Raw genomic sequence first — 18,767 nt, 5'->3', positions numbered from 1 at the left:
TTCAGGTCTGGTTGTCTAGGCAGATTTTCAGACACCTTGAAGTTGATATTTATCTGATTTGGTACAAGGATATTATGGGAGGTGGTGTTGGAAGCCTTATTAGAGTCAAAGTAAATGACATCCATTCTTGTCCTTCATTTCCAAAACTAGCTGTTTCCTTACGAAGAGTTATTGTTAGGTGCAGTTTGCACTTTGTAAATCCATGCTGGCGATTCCAAGTCACGTTCTTTTCATTAATGTGCCTGGAAATGACTTCCAGGAATATTTGCTGTGTAGTTAGTCTGAGGATCAAGGTGAAACTAACTGTCTCATAATGCCTCAGATTTCCCTCCTTGCCCTTTTCTTAAGATGAATACAACCTTTGTGAGTGGCTTCCAAGGTTATACTTGCTTCTGCAAAACTATATTGAGGAAGAGGAAATGTAAGAGAGAGAATTCAGCAAAAGTCACAGATGAACTAAGAGCATGCTGTCTAAAAGGATTAGATCACAGCTCTAAGTTCCGTAAATTTTACAGAGAGGAGCAGACTGAAGAAAGTGAAGGTAAAGTAAACTAAGGTTGTTGAGGTGGCAAAAACCATTTTTTTTCATCCCATTTTGTCGTCTTCCTTTTTTTCTTCCCATTTGCTGACAGACCTACTAATATGTTTTTTTAGTATGCTCTGTATTTTAACTTAGCATGCTTTTTTCTTTTTTTGTGTGTGTGTGCGTGTTAAGCATTGAGAATGGTATCAGTGTGTCTGGCAAGCCTCATGCAATCTGTTCCAACAACAAGTATTCTGACTGCGTTGGCTTATTCTTGCAAGGGCCAAAAGATAGTTACAAGGATTAGAACCCTGAAGAGTTTGAAGATGTTTGTTTGCAACACTGAAGACCGTTAATACATCGAGAAGGACTTGTAAAGGAGGTTTTTGGTTAGGTGTTGATTAAAAGGCAGTTGGAGGAATTGAGCTTCAGACCCCTTTGAAGTTGAACAACGATCATCTGTTTCCATTAGAAACACCAGCAGACTGTGTAAAGATTATGCTCACTTCTGTAAAAAGAAAAACAAAGACTTTTTAGAGCTGAACGATTTGTTCTTAAAATATCTTGATTTTGAAAATTCCAGCTCAAGATACTTACATTTTTATATTAAAAATTAATATGTAACGAGTCTTTTTAACTACTGAAGTCGGTCTCTTCTCCCACGTGTCGGTCTCTTCTCCCACGTGTCGGTCTCTTCTCCCACGTGTCGGTCTCTTCTCCCATGTTGTGAATGACAGGACGAGAGGGAATGGCCTCAAGTTGCACCAGGGGAAATTTAGGTTAGATATCAGGAAGAATTTCTTTACAGAGAGGGTTGTGAAGTATTGGAACAGGCTGCCCAGGGAGGTGGTGGAGTCCCCATCCCTGGAGGTGTTTAAAAACTGTGTGGATTTGGTGTTGAGGAACATGGTTTAGGGACCCTGACAGTGCAGGGTGAATGGTTGGACTTGATCTTGAGGGTCTCTTCCAACCAGATGATTCTATGATTCTGTGAAGGTTTTTATATTGGTTAGGTATTTGAAGTGTAGGAACTAAATGTATTTTCAAAGATTAATTAAAGTCTAATGAATTTTCACACATTTCTTTTTCAGGAGCTGGTGAATCAGGGAAAAGCACAATTGTCAAACAAATGAAGTAAGTATGGTGAAATACTATTCAAAGAGACATATTTTTTTCTTATTTGAATAGAGAATTTATTTTTTTTGCTTCCCTAGGATTATCCATGAAGCTGGTTATTCAGAAGAAGAATGTAAACAGTACAAAGCCGTTGTCTACAGTAACACCATTCAGTCCATTATTGCTATCATTAGAGCAATGGGGAGGTTGAAGATAGACTTTGGTGATCCAACTAGGGCTGTGAGTATTGAAGTACACACAGATATATATAGCCGAAATATCCATTCATTTTCAATTTTTGTCTGTTGCTGTTTCATGAAAAAGCTCTTGATATCCAAAAATCTTCGTTATAGGTTACAAAGTTTGATACATTTAGCTTGAAAACTAAATGCCATTGGTCTTCATATGGCAACGTGGCCTACAGAGCAGTCAGCACTGGGTTGATTGACAACAACTATTTGGTTTAGATACAATTCTCCAAATTCCCTCTAAATTTGGAGAACTAAACATCTGAGTCCTAGGGAGTTTTTGAAAAACATTGAACCGTGCAGTCATGTCTCTTTATTTGTATGGACTTGTGGGCAAGTAATTCTGCAAGTAATTTAAGTTAGACATCTTCATGTTCCTTAAAAAAAAACCAGCTTAAATGGGTAGGCATCTAGCTACTGTCTACACTTCTCAACCAGATCATAGGCACAGTGGTGCCTAAAACATTTCCAGCCTCTGAGTTTTATTCTGTTTCGTACTGATTTCCAATGTGGAGGACTTTGTTTTACTTGAAGCAGAGACATGGACATAGGCCTGCAGCTGTTATTTCATTTTTTCATGATGCCATACGGATTAAGGACTTTTCTCAAGTAATAGAAGAACTTTTTCTAAGCTTTTCTGCACCTTTTCCATCTCGTTTCATCTAATGTCTTGCATACAAACCTCTGATGGGTCTATTTGCTGTTCTTCCTATTGAAACTGGTCTGCAGAATTGATTCTTTTGTCTTATTGTTTCTCCAGTCCTAACCCTATGCTTTTACCTGTGGTGAGCCTGATTAAGTCCATGTCTGGTCAGAAGGCTCTGAATCTCTCTGTAAAATGTTTAGCTTAAGTGTTTTTGCTTGTCCCCTGGTTACAGGAATCTACTCTGTGCTGCAGTGCTGAAATTGGTCACCAGCGTTGTTAGTCTGAGTAACATTGAAACTTAGTTCGGGATGCGTGCCTTTATTTTCTCACCATAGAAATCAATGTCAGAATATGGAATGCTCACCACTACAGTGAAGCAGGAACTAGCCACATTATGGCTGTCTCACAGGAAAGATAGAGGGAGATTTTTTTTTCTGTTTAAGTGTTGAAATAAGTATGTAAGGTAGTCAGAGGGATATTTTGTTATAATTAAGTTCTTTCTGTCATGTTAAAGTTGAATTACAATTTGAGGGGAAAGGAGAGTCTTGAAAAATAAGAAATGGTATGTAAAGTCTTAATTGATGATAAAGTCTTGTGTTCAAGATCTTATTGATTGCTTAAAAAGCAATTTATAAATATTAGAGTATACCTTCAGTGACCTTATGGTTGTCGTAAGGAAGGCAAATGTTCACCAAATTACATAAAGTGAGTCATAAAGTTGTATCTGAAATCTAAGTCTGATTGACAGTCACGTGAGTTATTAGTTAATTTTCATTTTGCTCTTTGATAGTCATTATTTTTATGTCCTGTACATATGTTAATTCTACCTGAAACCTCTTTAAGTATAAACATAACTAGTAAAAACTTTGTTTTCATTGGTTATTCCTCTTTACATTTGTTCTCATATTTGCTGTTGTCTTCCCTTAAGACCAAAGTTTTCCAGGGCAGCAGCAGTATCTTATCGTGTGTTAGTTCAGTATTTTTGCAGTGGAGTCCTTTCTGGAGTCTGGCAGTTAATGTTGGAGAGAGGCAGATGGTAGACTCATGTTACTAAATACATAGTAAGAGAAAACAGAGGAGGAGTAAATTCAGGCGTTAGCAGATAAAATGACTAACAAGAAGATTTTGAGAGCTATTTTGTATATGATATCAATTTGAAGTAATCTGAGTTTGTCGACTTCAGAGAGCTATATAAATGATAATGCAAACTTTTGTCATAATCTTAAAAATAACTGTTCATCCCTTTGCTCTAGGCAGGTCTTAGTGGTGAGTTTGTTTTTCAAAGCAACACTGCTATGGAATGTCATTACTAGATTTTTACCAGTTGTAAAGTTAGAAGCAGAAAAAGGAATTCAGAGCTTGTGTTATACATCAGTCTCACATTTAAAAAATGTATAGTTACTCCTTGGTTATTATAGTATAGCCTTTTTAATTTTATTCTGTTTTGTTGTAACTTTGTCATTTTTTGGCAAAAACACAAAGCTCAAAATAGCAATTCCTGAGGAAAACTGTTATATTCGGACTCTTCCTTAAATTTTGAGGGGAATTTGTGAGGGTTTTACTCTTAACATTAAGTTCGTTTGGAAAATCATATAATTCTGTTGTAAGACTAATGGTAAAGCAGTGAGTGAGTTGAACTTTTTTTAAAGCTATTGAATCAAGGGAGCACGGATGACACCAGCAGCTTCAGTAGTGGTCAGTCTCAAGACTGGTATATCTTCCTTTGTCCTACAGGATGTTTCAGTACTATAGTAGAAAATATGTTTGGAGAGACATATAGTGAATGTGCTTTAAAGGAATATGGACCACTTTCTGAATATGACTTTTGCTGTAATTAGCTAGAGAGATGGTTAAATTAGTTTCTTTACATTGTCTCATTTATGAAATGTGGTATAAAAATAGCCAAACCTAGAAAGGAAGCTGCCCCATTCCAGTGTAATTAAAGGAAAGTATCTAGCATTGGTTAATAATGAAAATAGGACTCAATCATTGCATGCCACCTCTTTTGTGTTGTCTGTAGTACTTGCCATCCTTTGAAAAGGGAGCATGGGGGGTAACAGAGACCACTTTTTATTTTAATGTTTGGGCTTTTAAAAAGCTGAAATTGATTCTCTTGTTCCGCCTCTCCTTTCCCACTCACCACCTATTTCAGAGCATGCAGAGATTAGAGCTATTTGAAACAGAGTAAATTTTGTATGTTTGAAAGTCAGACCATGTTAGGTATAAAATGATATAATACTTCATGACAAGATTGACTGTCAGTTTCCAAGGTGTTTCCATCATATGTCTTAATATATTGGCTCTTCTTCAAGATCTGCTGCTTCTTTGAGTTGTAGATCCTTGGCATTTGCATCTACAAACAATAATCGAGACCAGAATTGTAATTCGGGTTTCTTTTATGCAAGCGTATTGCTCAAACTACAGTCAGTGAGATCTACCCATCCAACCCTTTGATCTTTACTGCTCTGCTTTTTTATGTAATTATTAGTGCAACCCATTGAATTTTCATTTGTTGTCTGCAATTTGTCCTGTGCATGTACAGTAATCAGTATTCTGTTAATTTGTTTGACAAATGTTCGTTTTTAGATTTGTAGCTACTCTGACTTTCGAAAGACTGAACTGTATATCAGTTACCTGTTGTTTGTATGTATAACTACATATGTGTACATATAGATATAAATAAATCTCTTCAAGTTTACCTTGAGCTGACTGATCTGCAAGCTTTTTATTTTTAGCTTGTCAATATCAGTATTACTCAATCCAGCTGCAAACAATTTCCCTGTTAGCTGTCATAATCTTTAATTATTGAAGCCTACAGCGGCCAATATCTTCAGAACAACCACTACTTTCTCTGCTTATCCTGAGAAGGTGTGGGTTTTTTTCCACAGCTTATTGTTTGAACAGCAAAGGTGACAGAACCCGATTTTTCTACAGATTTGTATCTGTATCTACACTTACTGTTTTGTGAGAATAACCTTATATGTTGCTTGTTTTAATCCTCCTTTTTCTTGAAATACTTGCAGTTCCCAGCTGATGTGCCTAAGTCCCTTTTTTCCTTCCTCCTGTGCTCTTTCTTTTAATTATTGGACAAACAGTACATACTGTGGGTAGTAGTTAAAAGCCACAAGTATGCTGGTTTTTCTGGCTGACATACCCTGGCATTAGATCGCATACAACTAATAACCAAGGTCAAGCAGCTACTCACAGGAGAGTACTAATGTGGATCTCTTTCCTCTGCGCAGCTGCTATCTTGTTTTTCCAACACCTTACAGGTCTAATGTTTTAAAGTTTCTTTCCTCAGTCAAAATTAGATAAAGGTAGCCAACTGATCAAATTCTGTTAAAGGAGTCTGGTATACAGTCATTATACGTAGTCTTAAAATCCAGCATTTACTGTCTTAAAAATCTTGATGTTTATTTGGTATGGCATTACTGAGAAAAATTGATCTCTATAAAGTAATTAAGGCAATGGATATTTGTAACTGCTTTATCTGAAAAGGTGTTAAGAAGTATTTTTGTATCTCCTGATGCACAGTTTGGGAATAAATAATAATTTGTCACTTTCAAAGAAAGTTGTTTTTTGAAGCTTAAGTGATTAATGTGTTTTCTTCAGTCAATCAATACACATTTGCTTTTCTGAAGGTTCTAGTATCCGTTGTAACCATAGAATCATAGAATGGTTTGGGTTGGAAAAGACCTTAAAGTTCATCTAGTTCCAGCCCCCATGCCATGGGCAGGGACACCTTTCCCTAGATTAGGTCAGTTTGTGGTATTTGAGAAGTGAATAAGGTTAACTGGAGACTTGAGCTCAAAATGTGTTACTGCTTTGGTTTAGAGAAGCTTAGTTCAAGTTATAAACCAACCAGAAGAAGCTTTATCAGCTAATGAGGAATTTGGTTAACTAGTCTTGCTGTCGTCAAAAAATGTGGGAATTAATATCCTATGCAGGACAATAAACCCAGTGGTTTTCCTTCACATTTTTCGGTTGCGTTCACGTTTACTAGGTTAAGTAACTAACTCATTTGCTGAATAGAGTTCTTAGGTGATAACACTTCTGTTGTATTTCTCAATGTTTGTCTCTCCACTTCCTGTTTACATCCTAAAGGATGATGCTCGGCAACTCTTTGTGCTAGCTGGAGCAGCAGAAGAAGGATTTATGACTGCAGAGCTTGCTGGAGTTATCAAGAGACTATGGAAAGACAGTGGAGTTCAAGCTTGTTTCAACAGATCTAGAGAATATCAGCTTAATGACTCTGCTGCCTAGTAAGTACTATGTGACAAACAAGACTCTCTTTGTCTTGTAAGTGGAAGTACAGAATAGAAGTCTTATTTTTTGAGAAATCCTGCTCCCACGTAGATGGAAAATTTAGAAGTATCTGGACAAAGATATTGTTTACTTGGGTCAAAATGCTGCAGCTAACCTTCAGGGTTGGAGAGGAAGAGGTGTGGTATAATCATGAATTTGAGTCGTGTTCTGACCAATTGTTTCATTTCTCTTGAGGAAGACAAAACTTGCTTTAAGGTACTTTGATATGTTACATAGCATGTTTTTATTACAAAAACGTAACTCTGGTACCTGTTAGTATCTGGACGTGTCCAAGAAGCTTGATCACATGATGTGAACCTGTATTACCAAGGATGCTACTTTCATGTTTATAATAGTTTTCTTCTGTGGTTCAACATTGCTGCATTTTCTTTGTTAACTAATGGTCTCCGTTAGAAATGTATTGAGCAAAGGTAACAAACAGGATGTGTCTTCTATGCTAGGGTACTTCATTAAAAAATAAAACAGTAAGGAATCAAGGGTGTGAGAAATAAGATGTGATTGCAGCAGGTGAAGGGAAGTCAGTCAAGGAAGAGTCCATTGAGGGAGAGGTAAGATGGTAACAAATGGTATGGCAGTGATATTGGCCTTACAGGGCAATTTTTTAAAGGTGAATTGATTTGTAGTGTTTGAAGTTGTTTTTCACTTTCCTTAAAATAAGGTATTTCTATTCATTAGAATAACTGTACATAAATAAATAACATGCAGGTAAGGTAACCGTGAGAAGACTACAACTGGAGTAATGTAATTAAAGGCATGCTGAATGAATAGAAATGTAATCAAATTGTATTGAAATGACGCTGATACTTCCAGCATGATTGTTGCTTGTTTGCTGAAGTTGTTCTAAGAGTACAGAGGGTAGATGGCAACAAGCTGAGCTCACGATGACACATCTTGTGACTTGTACAAATTTTCTTCAGTATGGAGCACTTCATTTGAAGTATCACTTACTTTGCTCTGGTAACCTCCTCTGTTCTATTTTGTTGTTTTAGATACCTCTACCTCCAGTTTCATATGAAAACTGTTCTTCTAGCCATACAATTACATCTTTAAAATTGCTAACTGCTGGTTAGACTGAAAGAACAACATAATGCCTTCCCTATTTACTATGAGAAAAGCACAAATAAGTTTTGTATGGTTTTTAGAAACACTGGGCTGCTTGGCCTGCATTGCAAGAGTTTTGGCAATGAAAGTATACTATTGTAAAAACTGTGTGCAATTAGGAATTCTCAATAGAAGGTTAATTGTTATGCATTAAGCATTTTCATAAACACATTAATTCTGGCCAAAACACTGGGTTATCCTTGTCATACCCATTATCAAATCCTGCGTAATTTTGGGCTTTGATTATAGTTCAAAGAAACTTGTAGTTCAGTAGGTTACAAAGATGAAGGTGGTGTTCTAGTTCGTGCAAATAACATTGGCGTACGTGGAACCACGTTTGCTTTTTGGGATTTCAAAAGAAGAATTCTTTGCAGTGGAGTCAGTTGCATAGGTTTTCTTTCTTCTAGGATGAAATATCTTCATGTCTCTAAAGCTTATTTCAAAAAACATTGGAAAATTGAGGGAAGTAATGTGTTGTGTCTTGTCTTTTGTCTTCAGAGAAAGCTATTCTATAAAAGTCAAGCACAATATAACGAATGCACCTAGAACTTCTGTAATTCTTTGTGATTATCGTGTTACTATTTTATGAATAACTGAAAGCAGTGTTTATTTTTTACCTTCAGTTACTTGAATGACTTGGACAGGATAGCACAAACCAGCTACATTCCAACCCAACAGGACGTTCTCAGGACTAGAGTGAAAACTACAGGAATAGTGGAAACTCACTTTACTTTCAAAGATCTTCACTTTAAGTATGTAAATCATACTGCATGTGCATGTTCATCTGTCTGTTATGGTTTCTGTAAAGTTCTAGAAGATGGACTTTCAATGACGTAATATAACAAATTTGTCTAACCACAACTTTCATTTCCAGCCCCTTTTTTCTGAAAAAAATTCCTCATGCTTGACTAAATTTTTTGAAGGGATGAGGGAGTGGTTGGAACTCCTGTAATAACTCAAAATAAATATGCAGATGTTAAGTAATAAATGCTTTGGTTTTATTGGAAGCCTTTTGTAAAAGTATTTTATATGTAAATTAAATCTCAAAATGTGCAATTTTCTGCCATGTTAAATAGCTATTCTTCTATCATGTTTTTCCGTTTAAATTCAGTTGGAGAGCTGGAGGCTTTTAAATGTTGATGTTGTATGAAAGAGTAAGTACATTTTCCTGAAGAAATTCAAATACGAAGAGATAAGAAATCCTGAGGAATTAAAATACGTGTTGTATTTTAAGATAGTACTTTATTTAGCGATGAAAGAATGTGACTTATGTTTCCTGTCATGTGGGATTTACAAAATCATGTTAATATTCTGAACATTTTATGTCCAAAGAGATTTCATGATGAAAGCATAGGATAGTATAAATGTAATAATATTCTACCTCCTACTGATTGGGAAGAATGAGAAGAAAACAGTAAAACTCACATTACATCTGCATTTAGATTGTGCAGAGATTGTCAACATGTCTATTGTCTATACAATATTTTTGTTTAGTATCTTCATGGAAATTTTTTTTTTCATGTAAATATGTAGCAAGTACTGTAATACGGATGCTTCAGGGCCATCAGTACTGTGGAAATGTATTTTGTTTCCTTGGTTTAGGGTTTTAAGTACACAAAATTGGTATTTATCCGTAAAATAGTCACTGGTAAATGGGAATGAATCTCTTGCAAACTGAAGGAGAGTAGTCCTTAGCCAAGCCTCAAGAGTGGTCTTCAGTATTTTGAGGAGCTATCCATTTTCTTACTGATTTTTCTAATGTTTCTTGTTCAGTTCCTTACTGTAGGTGGGTTTTAATTTTTTTACGCTCTCAATGAATTTGTATGCAGGTAACTACTTCCAGTCTGTACTGATTACAGTCTTATAAAGTCAATTATAAGGACCATATGATTACACATCTATAAAGTGTGTAACTTTAAGACAGACCTTTGGAACTGTTTAGCTGTAATGTATTACGTACAGCAGGTGTTTAAATTCTGGGTGCCTTAGGAGATAGGCTTGATGAGTTATTGGAAGGGCTTGAAGAAGTATTCTCCTACATAACATTGAAAAGAACTTTTAAGATGAGCTAAAGACATAAAAGACTTGATTATACCTAGGTGAGGGTGCATAAACATGACTAGCTGTGCAATGTTGCGTACTTCAGGGTTTTTTTCATTACCTTTTCTTTCATGTTTTGCCATATGCGTTTAGATTCTTTGAGGTCGAGTCTCATTTCAGCCTTCTCTATAAAGCGCTTAGCGTAGCTTTGACTATTGATTCAATCCAAAATGCAAATAGCAAGTCATCTTCATCCTGTTTCTATAGACTAATTCAGAAGTTGAGTCTGATTATTTACTACTTTTGTCTTCAAAGAACGCCTTATTTTGTAGAAGTGTTCTGATGATGATTTAACAAATTCTTATGGAAATTCAGGTCTTAGTATAAAATTATAAAACATTAGCATTAGAATTGACAGAAGTAATGACTAAAATTTAAGATATTAATTATTAAGGTGTACAAGTGTGAACTATCTTCCTATGGGTATACCAATCACTATTTGATAACTAAGTAGGAGTAGGTAGCTGACTTGCATTTATATAGGGCGATATGGATGAGGATGGGCAACCTGGTGTAGTGGAGGGTTTCCCTGCCCATGGCAGGGGGGTTGGAACTAGATGATCTTTAAGGTCCCTTCCAACCCTAACCATTCTATGATTCTATGATATCCAGAGACTTCCTCTCAAAGATATCTCTGAATATAAGGAACACTTCTAAGGAATCAATCCTTCATTTTTAAATTCAAACAGGAGTAATCTTTAAAATGTTTTTTAACATTTTAGCACCACTCTGAGGGTGGTGAGGCACTGGAACAGGTTGCCCAGAGAAGTTGAGGATGCCCCATCCCTGGAAGTGTTCAAGGCCAGGGTGGATGAGGCTTTGAGCAACCTGGTGTAGTGGAGGGCTTCCCTGCACATGGCAGGGGGTTGGAACTAGATGATCTTTGAGGTCCCTTCCAACCCAAACCGTTCTGTGTTTCTGTGTTTCTGTGATTCTATGATTCTATGATATTATTCCATTGTAGAACATTAAATGGACAATAAGCATTGTCACTTGCATGATAGTATACCCAAGTAGAGTACCTCATTAGTGTTGCGATGTTTCTTACAGTTCTTGATCCGAAAGCCAAGAGTCTTTAGTTATCTTCTAATTTATTACCTTCTCTACTTATTTTTACTGTGTGTTTTTTTTTTTTTTTTTAAATCTAGCAACTCAGAACACTTTAAGATTTCTAAAAATAACAGCTATAATTGAATCCTTTCAAGTGCAATCTACCTTGTCATGTACTATGAGAACATTAAATTGGTAGGGTTTTTTATTTACCTACCCTCCCTGCAAATTTACAGCCCAGGCAAAACAGGAAAGAGAAATAGTAAAAAATACAGGCGAGTTTTAATAAGTGTGTAATGTGTGAGACTTTCCAGATATGTATCATGTTTTTGTAAACGATCACCTTCAAAAAAATATTTGTCAAATTCATAGTCTTTTGCAAGGATGGAGCCTGGAAGAAACAGCCTGTATAACCTTAAAAAAGAAGTGAAAGCAGTCATAATAAACATCTGATGTCCTTTAGGCCCATATCACATTTTGTATGAGTACTGGAATCATATTCTTTGCTTAAATAGTCTGAAAGAAGCAGAACATAGTAAATCTGGCAACACTGGCTTTCCAAAACATACTGTGCTAGTTAGAGGACCTTACCGAAGTACTTAAATTTGCACAATTGCAGATACACCATTCCGAAGGCCACCCATTTGTTATAGTGAAGTAACACAGCTTAGTCGAGTGATGACTGGAGAAGTGTCTCTAATGCTTTACATCTAGTTCGGTGAAGTAATTTGTCTCAATGTGGCATAGTCACCTTGGAAACTCCTTGGAGAAGTCTGCTTTCTTAAAATAATGGAAAGTCATTAAGATGTTTCTCTAATACCTTAATTCTTTTGATAAGGGTGTAGATTCAACTGTTAAAAAGTTCAATTCTTTCAGCTCCACCTTTTACTTCTTTTAATTCGTTGTAGACTCTGACTTACCTTGCATAAGCAAAACGTGGTGGTTCTGAGTAGTCACAAGTAGTCATAGTACCATGGATGGCACTAGGAGTTTTAGCACCTGAGGCAAGTGCTTAAAAAATAGGCTTGCACACAGTCCGGTGTGCACACCCTTCCCTATTGGAAGGTGGAATCTGTAAATCATTTTTTCAAAACTTTTAAAAATTTATCTGCTTCTATGAGTGCTTCAGTCTTTTGGGACTGTGACCTAACAGGCCTCAGCATGAATTCTAACAGGACAGATGGAAAGCTTAGGAACTTCGAGACCACTCTGTTCAGAATGACTAATTTTTCTGAAAGGTACTTGCAGCTTTATCTGTTTGGGTTTTTTTTTTAGAATTTTGTGTGCCAAAGAGGTTTCTTTTCTGTATGCCTATATTTCTCTCCAATGATATCATCTGGAGAAGCAGCTTCATTACATAAAACAATCCATCAGGTTCTTACTACTTGCTGTTGAGGTGTTCACTGTGAAACTATGGTGCCAAAACGTAATCATAGAATGGTTTGGGTTGGAAGGGACCTCAAAGATCATCTAGTTCCAACCTCCCTGCCCTGGGCAGGAAAATCCTCCACTACACCAGGTTGCCCAAATCCTCATCCAACCTGGCCTTGAACACCTCCAGGGATGGGGCATCCACAACTTCTCTGGGCAACCTGTTCCAGTACCTCACCACCCTCAATGTAAAGAATTTCTTTCTAGAGTTTGACATATAAAAATTTCGAAGATGAGTGCAAAAAGATGGTTTGCATAAAGAACTGGGAGTTTGTGAGGTGCACTGTTAGAAAGATAACCCCAAAAAGAGACAAGTATCACTGGCGAAATAGACCACTGGCAGAGAGGCTATTCTGAGCTGAAGACAACAAGTGAGGCTAAAATTAGTGTCTGCGAATACAAACTGGAAATTACGCTTCTTTTACGTTCGAGAAGCTGTCTGTCTTCTGCGTTTTCCCTCCCTTCCCAGGATACGTGCTGGAAACATAGTCTGAACAAACCAAAATCACGCAATGCCTCTTGTGCAGACCTGTTTTATGTATTTTTTTTCTGTTTTTTTTACCGCAGTTTTTTATTATTATGGGATGTTGTGCCATGTTTTCTTCTTCCTCTTAGTTACCTTAGTAGAAATATTTTTGCATTGAGCAGTGCTGTAAGATATTATTGAACTAAGTGATATCCATGCACGTTGATATCACAGAACTGCTATCACTATAAAGCAGTTTAATTTCTCGTGTTCCTTAGAAGCTAGTGTCCACAAAAAAAAGGAGCAATTTTGCTATTCAGTTTCTCTGTTAATTTGTTCTGTCTTGAATTCTGTTCTGTCCTATAAAGAATAGGTGATTTGTTGTTGTTCAACCCTACGTGCCCTACTGTTTACCAAAAGCCCTCAATGTGATAGCCTTATTACTAATATAATTCTGAATTATTTTAGGCCATGCTAGAGTATCTTTTCAAGAATTACAACTATGCATCTTAACAATTGTTGTTCTGGTCTGGATTTCTCTTCCTGTTCATATGACATTTTTACCCAAATAAGGCTTTTGTGATAGAGCTGGTCATTCTACTACTTACAGCAAAGAAGATGGAGATGCAGGAACTGGTCTGTCCTCTGTTCTTTCTCTTCTTTCTTTGTCCTCCTGTTTGAACGTTTTTATACCTACTGAACTCTAAGCTCCTTTTGTGCAACAATGTAGAAAAAAGTTGAAATTACTTGTGAAAACCTCTGAAGACAAAAGTCAGGCTTCTTTTAAAAGAAATAATTGCATTTGCTTGGAAGTAGGAGCAAAAATTAAATTTTCACATGATAGAATAATGACTGACATAGCAAGGGAAGTAATATATGACGTATTTGCATTGTTTCGAAGCCATAAGTCATCGCAAGAATTTGAGACAACACACTTCTTTCTCTATGATAGGGAAGAGGCAGGTGGAAAAGTTTGTGTTTTCTCTCTTTGAGAAGATTCTATGATGTATATACGTCACTTATTTTCAGGGTACCACTATTTGTCTTTTTTTTTTTTTTCTTTTAGTGTTGGGTCTTTCCTCTCTCTCCCCCTGCCCATGATTCATAGTTCATTGTATCAGGCTGCTATTTATCCAGCTTGCAAAATAACTTGAAGTTCCTAATGATGTCTAATGAAAGTTCTGTCTTTCAAAGTGGTTGTGGCCCATAATAGATAGTAAATGGCTGTTTAAAGCGTCTAAGTGATGCAGCAGAGAAAAGCAAATCCATTCATGTCATGCTAACTTGCTGATCCTCGGTTGTTAAGTTCTGGAATGTGGTCTTTTCCTATTGCTCTACTTCTGCTAAGTTAAGTATTCAAAAGAAACAAGACTCACCTTTATAGCTGTTTTCCCACTTTATTAGAGGAAAAATTATTATTCTTATTATGTAATGCTTATTTTGTCTTTTAAGAGAACTTTGAAAATAATTTTAGTTTCCCTTAAAAAAAAAAAATCCATTTAAACATGAATGGTTCAAAAATAGATCAAGTTGCAGTTTGATTTAGGAGAGAGAGGAACTGAAACTCACCAGGATTTAGAGATTCCAGATTAAATGTGAAAAAGTGAAAATCAGATTTTATATATTTATATTCAGAATACTCAAACAACAATAATCAAGTCACTGTTACTTGTATCCATCTTCCTTGGTATTGCGTTATTTCCAAGTATTAAAACAGACACCACTGTGCTCTTAAAGAATCTTACATTGTTGATCAATACCTTTTATTATATTAGACTTTTTGTTCGTTTGGGTTAAGGACTAAATAACTTCCATCTAGTTTACATTTAGAAAAGCTAACTCTGTATTTTTATTTTTTATAGATCACAAATAACTTTGTTAATGAAATATAGTACAAATTTATTGTAAATAACCAGTTTTGTTTAGCATTCTAATTTCTCATGTCTCGTAAAATGTTGTATAGGAAGAATTTACAACTTTATTAAAATTGAGATTTTTATACTGAGACATTAAATAGTAGAAAAATTTTGCAGATTTTTATGCCTTTTAAAAAAAATTTGTGATCAGACTTACACAGCTGATACTTTCAGATTTTATTGGTTAACATTCAGAAAGCTCAAAATGCCAAAGTTCATTCCCCGCTTTGCACTTCTGTTTTGCAGGATGTTTGATGTTGGAGGCCAAAGATCAGAGCGGAAGAAGTGGATTCATTGTTTTGAGGGTGTTACAGCAATTATTTTTTGTGTGGCATTAAGTGATTATGACTTAGTCTTGGCTGAAGATGAGGAAATGGCAAGTACCTTCACGTTAAAGAACGGAGTGATTGTTGGATAGAAACTAGATAAGTTTTTTATATAAAGCTATAAATACATCTTTTAGAATATTACTGCTTTAGATAAATAGAATTCATACTTCCAGGTTTCAAAGTATTCCTCTTATTCTCAGAAGGAATACTATGAGAAAAATATTCTTTTCAGCTACACTCTTTCATGTTTCAAAGGATGTATAAATTAATGAGGGTAGATTATCAGTAATATACATTTTAGTCTCTTTATGGGTGCTAGAAGTATATAACAAGAAATTGATTGACTTATCTGTTTCAACTTTACAGCATGTTTTGTTTTCCTTTCCTTCCCCAGTCTTCACTTTTTCTTTCTTTCTAATTGTGTTTCTGCACTCTCTTTCCTTGGTTGCAGAAACTTTTCTCTTCATTCCCCCACCACTCCTTTTTCCCTCTTTGAAAGTGTGATTCCTCCCATAACAGTATGCACAGAGTTCATGCTTTTTACTGAGTGGTCTAAAGTGATGCTTATCTATTGTGTGAATCATTAACAGACTTCTGTGCTCTTCCTCATGTTCTGCAACTTCTTATAAAGTATACTTTGGGGAAGAAAGAGAAAGAAAAAAACCTTTCAAGTCACATGTAGTCAAAGAAGGTTATAGCTAGCACCCTGCTACCTAAATGACTGGAGCTTGATCGAAGAACGTACTTGTTGGCTAATTTTTCTACAGAGTTAAAAATTAGGGTAAAAGGAAAAAGTCCTGTTCACTTGATTCTTTACTTCTAGAGAACTGTTGTTTTTTTTTTTCGTATGCTGGAATCTCAGCTAGGTGCAGAATTTAATTTTCAGTTTTTGGAAGATCTAATTAGTGTAAGACAAATTCAGGTATCTCAGCAACTCTTGTGGAATGTCTGTACTGCAAAATGTCAAAGCACACCAAAAATTTCTAAAATACGGATCAGCTTTAGCCTGGAAATGAGGGGGGGGGGGGTGGGGGGAGGGGTGGAAGAAAAAGTAGTTGCTTAAACTCTACTTGTGAAACCGTTCTTTGTAGTGGTCGTGGCCTCTCTGTATTTCCCTGTGGTAAAATGTGATTCTGTATGACAGACACTTAGTTTTGTAACTTACCTGGTTCTTTCGTAGCTAATCAGAAATATACGTGTCTTGATTTTGCTATCGAAGTCTGATGAAATACAACAAGGTGTTTTTTTCCAATTACAGAATCGGATGCATGAAAGCATGAAATTGTTTGACAGTATCTGCAACAATAAATGGTTCACAGACACTTCTATTATCCTCTTCCTGAACAAGAAAGATCTTTTTGAAGAAAAAATCAAAAGGAGTCCTCTCACTATTTGCTACCCTGAATATGCAGGTACTGGAAGGGAGTGCAGGTGTCAAGTAATTTGTGGTTAAATTACCTCATTTTTTATGCACAAATTAGGAGGAGTTAAATAACTCTAGATATTTAAAATATTTTAATGAAATAAAGTTTAAGATGGGGGGGTTGTTTTTATGGATCATAAAAAAAATAGCGCTAAGTCAGATTTGTCTTTTTAACCAGGTGAAATAATGCTGGTCCACTGATAGCGTTTAAATGTTACTGCTGCATCTCTTTTCAGCCTAATTTATTTAGCCCATTCCTTTTTCTGATGCCTTCCTATTTTTTGACTTGGATGTAGTTTTTTTTCACTAGAAGGAATCCCTGAGGATACCTGAGAGTTTATATGAACAAGGAGTGTACGTACATGTTAGAAATAGGTGGCTTATTCAGGAAATACATAGCAAAAGAGGATGAATTCATTTAAAAAATTTCAGCCTTTTCATGCATTATTTTCATTGTAACTTCAGACTATTCCGTTGTACAGAAAATAGCACATTGGAGATAAAAATCTTAGGAGAAATATGTATGCAAAATGTCTTTAATTGAGTTTGGGAAATACACAAATCTTTTAAAAACATAAAAATTGAAAGCAAGTAACCCAAATGAAAGAAACAAAAACCCCTAATGTAGGGAACGGTGGTGGGTCATTTTAACGACTTGCTCTGTCTGCCACTGAAGTAAATGGACAGACTCTTCCTGCAGCTGGAATTGAATTGAGTCCTTAGTTTTTGTTCTTAAAAATGTGTCCAAAAGATTTCCTTCAAGATTTATTTATACTATGGTAAAGCAATGGCTGTGGAATTACTTGTCTTCAGGTTTCAGTTAACTATTTCCAAAGAACCACTTCCTTCAGAGATACAGTATGCATCTTGTTCTTTCTCAGTTTGAAACCTGCTTACTGAGCAATTTTTTCCTTCTAGGATCAAACACTTATGAAGAAGCAGCTGCTTACATTCAATGTCAGTTTGAAGATCTGAACAAGAGAAAAGACACAAAGGAAATCTACACCCACTTCACATGTGCCACAGACACAAAAAATGTGCAGTTTGTTTTTGATGCTGTAACTGATGTCATTATTAAAAATAACCTTAAAGACTGTGGCCTCTTCTGAGAACAGACAAAAGGTTGTTAAACGGTAAATTACATGCCTGAAAATAGGACTTAGGCATTTGGAATATGCCCATGCTGTGTAAAACCTGCATAGATATACTTATTCTCTTTTATTTTATTTCTAGGTTTGGAGAACGACTTCGCACAATTATAATCTGATTCTTTTCAAGGTGAAAGAAATACAAAATGCATTGTGCTGAATGATAGATCAGTACTGTACTTGCCTGTTTTAACAGCTTTATTTATGTTTGTCTTGTAAATTTAAGTAATTAGTTAACACTGAGATGTCAGTTGATTGTATGTAAACTTATAATTGTAGTAATGTATTTGTATAAACGTTGAACGGAATATTTTAGTAACTTGATGTCCTCTAAAATTTCCATGTTTTATGAAGATGCTCTTAGAGGAGACAGACACTTTTTGCCTTTGGATTATTTAAACATCTTGTAAAATTAAATTTTCTTTTCATCTTAAGGGTGCATGCTGCCTTATTCTTTACTTTTGTTGGTAATACTGTATATGACGTTAGCTTTTTTGATATTTAAACAGCCTCGTACACCTGCTCAGACTTAAAGAAACATAACCAATAAAACTTGTTTTTTGCCTTAAGCTTTGAAAAAAAATCTTTTTATAAATTTAAGATAAATGCAAAGATTATTTTTTAAATTTAAATGAAATCCACAGTTTATGAAATCTGGGCTTGCAGTCTTTGCAGTGCATGTGTGGCAACACTGAGAAATTGAATTTTACGGTTCAGCTCTCATTGAAGCTGATGGAAATGCAAAAAGGAAGATGTTAAAACCATATTAATTAAAAAAAAAGTTTGAAGCTGTGGTCTTTACTCAATGGAGTGAATGGCAAAATTACCTAGGGGTTTTTTATAGATCATTAACAAAGGCTGGCTTCAGAGTAGGTTTTTTTTTTCTGCTTAAGAAGTAAAATCATGTTCTCCTTAAACTTTTTGCTATTTTCTGGTAATAAAAC

At 35.6% G+C, this 18,767-nt stretch overlaps 1 protein-coding gene across 2 annotated transcripts in view; it reads left to right on the top strand.

The window, feature by feature from the left end:
- The window catches only part of GNAI1 (G protein subunit alpha i1), a 37,159-nt gene extending 18,735 nt beyond the window's left edge, over positions 1-18,424 (top strand). The window contains exons 2-9 of one of the 2 annotated variants that reach the window (XM_086610018.1): positions 1,615-1,657; positions 1,738-1,879; positions 6,638-6,795; positions 8,584-8,712; positions 15,170-15,299; positions 16,511-16,664; positions 17,594-17,797; positions 17,909-18,424. In XM_086610018.1, the coding sequence (XP_086466144.1) occupies positions 1,615-1,657; positions 1,738-1,879; positions 6,638-6,795; positions 8,584-8,712; positions 15,170-15,299; positions 16,511-16,664; positions 17,594-17,784 (947 nt within the window). In that variant the 3' untranslated portion in view covers positions 17,785-17,797; positions 17,909-18,424. Of the gene's footprint in view, positions 1-1,614; positions 1,658-1,737; positions 1,880-6,637; positions 6,796-8,583; positions 8,713-15,169; positions 15,300-16,510; positions 16,665-17,593; positions 17,809-17,908 lie in introns of both variants that reach the window. The other variant, XM_009980244.2, reaches the window with a different exon arrangement.
- The last annotated feature ends 343 nt before the right edge of the window (positions 18,425-18,767 follow it).

Source organism: Tauraco erythrolophus, chromosome 4 (assembly GCF_009769465.1).
Source record: "Tauraco erythrolophus isolate bTauEry1 chromosome 4, bTauEry1.pri, whole genome shotgun sequence".
Taxonomy (NCBI): Eukaryota; Metazoa; Chordata; class Aves; order Musophagiformes; family Musophagidae; genus Tauraco; species Tauraco erythrolophus.
Note: the sequence above shows the minus strand (reverse complement) of the source record. Positions and strands in the feature narration are given on the sequence as shown.